The 6,139-nt window shown below is 26.8% G+C and overlaps 1 protein-coding gene across 1 annotated transcript in view; it reads right to left on the bottom strand.

Annotated features, from left to right (window-relative positions):
• Positions 1 to 3,293, bottom strand: part of LOC108755355 (odorant receptor 47a-like) — a 4,436-nt gene extending 1,143 nt beyond the window's left edge. The window contains exons 1-3 of the mRNA XM_018498284.1: positions 3,285 to 3,293; positions 422 to 541; positions 188 to 343 (exon numbers count right to left, since the gene is read on the bottom strand). Of these exons, the coding sequence (XP_018353786.1) occupies positions 188 to 343; positions 422 to 541; positions 3,285 to 3,293 (285 nt within the window). The remainder of the gene's footprint in view (positions 1 to 187; positions 344 to 421; positions 542 to 3,284) is intronic.
• Between the last annotated feature and the right edge of the window lie 2,846 nt (positions 3,294 to 6,139).

The raw sequence follows: 6,139 nt of genomic DNA, 5'->3' as shown, positions 1-6,139 counted from the left end.
ATATATATATATATATATATATATATTGTATATATACATACATAATAAATAATAGAAGAATAAAAATAACATCCAAGTTAATAATAACAAAAAATTCACAATTTTATGTAAGTGAGACATATATTTACATCATAATCACAATAGACAAAACAATGTATTTTTTTTATACTCTATAAATATATCTTACTAATCCAAACATCTCTATTGAAAAGATGCCGAATTTTCCAGCTGTTAGTTTAAGAGGAATCTTAGATCGATATACAATGAACATTAAGTCTTTTGCATCTTTCGATGGTAGGTTGTACCACTTGCATTCATAAATGCCGTACGCTATATTGGTACTCTGAAATTATATATTTTTTTACATGAATTAACATATATAAATTGTATTAAAAATACTGAATTAACGCATAAATTTTACCTCTGCCATAAGTTTTTCAGCTGAATAGCAATATGCATACAAATGCGTCATCATATAGGTGATATAAGACGAGAGAAAAATTATTCTGATCATAGGTATTTTTAAATGATCTGTTATCATCTGAAAATAATAAACATTTTAATAGTTGCAAGTGATAAAAATGCAGATCTAACACTGCAGATGAATAATACATTACGCTATATTAGGATAACTCCGGCAAATATGCCGCGCTGGGATTTACGCCATGGAAGTGTGAGAAAAAATAGAAGGGGTGGAGGTAGTTTTTCCGCTACTACTCTGTTACATGCCTTTATGTTATATTAGTATTGTGTTGTGATTTCAATTTCTTACTGTCAATATTAATGAACTATTTTGAGTTAAATCGATTTGTCACTATAATAAGTAGCGTCATCATAAATTATAATCTACATAAAATGATTACTGTAGGGCGCGTAAAAGAATTAGTGATTATTTCATGATACATATGTGTAGAGAAGTAGTAAAGCATGTTGTATAGCAAAATACAAGTACTTTGCTTTAGTTTGTTGTTTTGTATATCCCACCTGTTTGGGATATACGACATTTTTAGCGGGTGGGATTTATGCCCACAGCATACAAAGTGCGCAGATTGAATTCAGTGCAATAAACGCATTACATGAAATATATACCTCATGTCATAACATTTGTAATATACAATATGTAGGAAGATTGTAATTATTATTTACTTCATATACATATTTATTGTTCTTATTCTTTAATAAAACTTTATAAACGCATTTTATAAGTTATTGTCTTATTTATACGTCTTATTATTTGTAAATTTTTCATGAGTCGTACATAGCTCCCTCCCTATGAGTAGCATATATCCCATTCTTATGGGGTATACGGCAAAAATGCAAGAATTTCTAAAAGTTTATTTTTTAATACGAAAAATAAATATTTTGGATTTTTAATATTTTTTTTATAGTAATAGACACGAAGTTTTTACTGATATAGTTCGATTACTTTAAACATAGTAAATAATACTTAATAAATTAAGTCTGTGATAGGTGCGGCGTATATACCGGAGTTACCTATTTAATAAAACGATATCATTAGTAAATTTAATATTCATTTAATTTAAGCGTTTTATAAAATACTCGCGAAAAAACGTATATAAGTAATCTTACATACCGTGAAAATTTGAAAAGCTATAAAACACATTTGTAAAATGGCTAATAATATGTTCATAAATAATAATGAACTGTAGCAGCTGTCAATCGTCTTTGCATTCCTTGAAAATTGGTAGGAATATTATTAACTTGTTATACGTTAACAATTTATTACTTAGGAGATCTTAACAAATACAAGTCATAAAAAAGTTTTAAGTTCGAATTTTTATTTTTTTTTAATCTATCTAAATTTATATGATTCAATTTTATATTTTGTATTATGTTTGTACTTAAATATAATGAATCTAATTTTTTTTTTCTTAAAAATACAATATTTTAAAAGAAAAAAGAAGTAAGCGAATATTTTTGTACACGGAAAGACTATTTTTGCTAATGTATCTAAAAATTTAACTAGATATAGAGAGATATTTAAATATAATTTTGTTTAGACCATCAAAATAAGTAGGAATTAAGTATGGATTAAGTAGGAATTTCAAGCATGAGTAATGCTATAAAACATTTTACAACTGGTTTCAACGTTCTACGTAATCATTTAATTTTGATGGTCTGATAAAATTATTTTCAAATCTGTATCTATCTAAATTTTTAGATATTTTAGTACAACTACTTTTCCGGTGTGATTACATTATATATCTATATTTCTTTTTATAAAGGAAGGACATTCAAATTTATTTTTAAATTTGTCTTAAAAATAATTTGCTATCTAATTGTAGGAATATACAATTAAATAGCAAATAAGCTTATATAACTTCATACTATTAATGCACTAGAAATTTTCTAGTATACCTGATGAGATGTTCATGTCGTACAACAATCGCAGCTAAACCTTTCCTAAAACTCTCTTTTCTCGAGGAAGATATCGAATCGTTAGTTATTTCGTTCACTAGATTGTTCAATGTCGTCCGCAGATTCGTGAGCTGCGAGCATGTGTGCAGCACAAGTATTGAGACAAAACTGTCGATCGTGTAGATAGCGAGAAGTGAATACATACCGCCGAGAAACTGAATACAATATGTGATTTCGTAAGTCGGACTCTTTTGGATATTATCCATTCGATAGATGAGGGTCCGATAAGGTAGGTGTATAGTTTTAATGAATCTGATTATATAAAAACAAAATGACATTATAAGTAAGCCCGTTACGGTTGCACAACATCTAAAGGATATGTTTCTGCCATGTCTCGCGGATTTCAGCATGATATTTCGTTCCCAGTTAGTCGCAGTCATCCAATCAGTCATAATCGACACTATCAGCTGCTGAAGTTCTTCCAGTATAAACGTTAATATGAATACATATAAATGATTAAAACCAGCACATTTCTAGCACCATGTCCAAAATCACGTAAGAAATCTTAAATTTCTATCTTAAATATTTACTATATATAAATATATTATTTTTTAAAGACATAAATACATATATTTATCACTACTTGAAAGAATAAGTTAATCAAAACATAGTCGAAATCGCCCTTAGATATTAAATTGAAAATAACTGTTTTTTCAAAATTGTATTATAAACTGTCTTTTATGTTCGGATTTTGAACATGTATGCTATCTGAGTTTTTATATAAAAAATATTATCTAGACATTTTGTATTTAAATAAGGAGGACATACATAGTTTTGACATTTTATATCGCAAATAGTAAAATAAATCTATCTGGCATTTACATTGTCACGTAAAATAAACTTACTTTTGCCATGATACCAGGTAACGATCAATTTACACATTGCCATCAAGCTGGAATTTGTAGAGACAAAATATTCCACCATTCGAGTTAAGTTACCCCAAGCACGAATCACATTTATCATTTGCGGCACAAATATGTACAAACTTATATTACATATGACGATAATGAATCTTATGCTTGGCCAACGAAAGTCACTTAAAGACATATGTGGATCGGGCCATACGCCAAATAACCATAGAAATTGGCGAATTGTAGTAAACATATAATTCAAATCTACAAAATAAAATTTTTTTAAAAGTCGCTTAAATTAGACTTATTATATTAATCAATACTAGAAAAATGTCTATTACGGTCGAAGCTGGATCTTCATTGCTTTAAATAATTCAATCTTGAAAATAAAAAATAAGTTACTTCTACGTTCACTAATAACTACATTTACTAGATAATTACTTCTAACAAATAAGGAAAAAGAGATGGATTAAAGTAATAAATTAATATATAAATTAATATAATAAAGATTCTTAATATTGTTTATTATATTAATTTATATATTTATTTATTACTTTAATCTCTAATACTTTTTCCTCATTTGTTAGAAGTAATTATCTAATAAATGTAGTTATTAGTAAACGTAAAAGTAACTTACTTTTTATTTTTAATTGTATTGTATTGTAGTACTTAAAAGATTTCACTTCACTTACATCTTATTCAATTTGTTAATATAAATTATTATGTAGAACAGAACTAACACTTCTCTAGGTTCGTGTACGTAGCGTAAAATGAGAATTAAAGTGATAAATAATGAATAAAGTGAATAAATATGTATGATTTTACTAAAACAAAACTAAAAATGTTTTATCATAATATTTCTATTTAATATCACTATTTTTGTATATAATTATGTTTTGTTCAAGTTTCAAATCTCTCTTCAAGATTTCTTCTTTTTAAAATCGTCACAAAAATTGCTGTAATTATCCTTCAATATTCAAGTTGTTAAAACTTTGGAGAATTCTCTCTAGTACAAACTCTTTCACTGGAAACATAGAAAAGCGATTTGCACAACTGACCGTTTGTTTCATGTAATTTGGTTTTACCCAACTTTGCCACTCAAAAACACTGTAAATTTGTATGCAAACTTTTCCCCGAAATGAAACATTTTTTGCTAGTGTGCAAAGTTTTATTTCCATTCTCGCAAACTTTCGTGGACCATCAAACCTTTTTAACCTCCTATAAGAGATCTATAGACTCTTCACAAAAAATTATGATGCTTTTTTTGCTACAATTTTTGTAACAAATTGAAGTGATCTTTTTCTTTGATTTAATAAACAAATCTTGATTTTGAAGATATTATATATTTGTCATGCGACCTTACTTCTTTACTCGATAAATACATAAAATAAGTAACATATTAAATGATGAATAGAATATAATTATTTAAATGTTTTTTTTATATGAATAAAATAAAAAAAAGTAAATTAAATTAAGATAATGCGACATGACTAAAGAAAATATTAAAAATTAAGCATAATTATCAATAATTATGTTTATATAATTATATTTTTGAAAGAACATCGCGGTGCACACATTTTTACTATTTTGTGTTGAAATATATTCTACCTTTGTTGGTATTCATTGATGTTCACAGCGCAAAAATTATCGTTTGACTGAATCGCTCTCTGCGATTATACTAAACCGCCGTGATTTTGCGCTTGCTCAGTATATAAAGATTCAGCCGTTTGTCTGCGTGAGTACTTGTATATACTCTTTTTAGAACGATCAATAATAACATGAACAACATATAATCATCATATTTTTCATTACAGAATCGATTACATACATTGCTTTTTTAAATACAGCGTATGTAAAAGATTCAGTTGTAACACTAGAAAATAATATAAATAAATAATTTATTTTTTATTGCTTAAAGGATATATTTGTCCAACAAAGATTATATTATTAGATTAGATACCTAATATGCGTATATGTTGTATATACATAAATTTAAAAATTAAAACATTTAATATATATATGTACAATATACATACATATATATGTACACACACACGCGCGCGCGCGCGCGCACACAATATCCATATATATATTTCTAAAAAAGTTCTCTATCATTTTGCAACTTTTGCAATTTTTTTTTAGTTATCCAATAGGCAGAATGTCTAAACTTGACGCATAAGACAACTAAGATATATCTTTAAGAGTTCTTTAAGAAATAAAAAAAAAAGATATCTTAGAGTTATCTTATACGTCGAGTTACTCGTTTATTTGGCAATCTTTAGAAATTAATATCTCGTTAACTATTACGAAAATTGCAAAATTGTAGAAGACTTATCGACCAAGTTTAGTTCAGTCTCCCTGCCGAGAAGATAACAAACAGTTTGAGGCATATGTATTCAATTTTTCTTTTATATAAACTTTGCAAGACAAGATAAATTATTTCACTTACCGTGTAAATTTGAAAGCTTTCAAATCACAGCTAATAAGCGGCTAACATATAACACCGCATTTTATAAATAACACTTAGTTGTAGTAGCTGTCGACTGTTTTTATATATCTTGAAAATTTATTTTTGTACATTTCTTATACTTATTTTTTATTTATTATAATAATTTTAATGTTTAAAATCTTAAAAAAAGGTTTAATATAGAGAATTTTTGAAGTAAGCTAATATATCTGATATTCTTATTTTTTATAATTTTTCAATATTTGCGTTGCTTTAGGCTATATAATTTTAATTTGAAACTTTCTATTTTTTTTATATTCTCCGGGATATTTTTGACCCATTATGTTTGAAATAAGATATCTTACACACACACACACACACACACACACACACGCGCGCGCGC

This window comes from Trachymyrmex septentrionalis, unplaced genomic scaffold, assembly GCF_001594115.1.
Source record: "Trachymyrmex septentrionalis isolate Tsep2-gDNA-1 unplaced genomic scaffold, Tsep1.0 scaffold87, whole genome shotgun sequence".
Classification (NCBI taxonomy): domain Eukaryota; kingdom Metazoa; phylum Arthropoda; class Insecta; order Hymenoptera; family Formicidae; genus Trachymyrmex; species Trachymyrmex septentrionalis.
The sequence above is the reverse complement of the archived record's forward strand: the minus strand, read 5'-3'. Positions and strand labels throughout refer to the sequence as shown.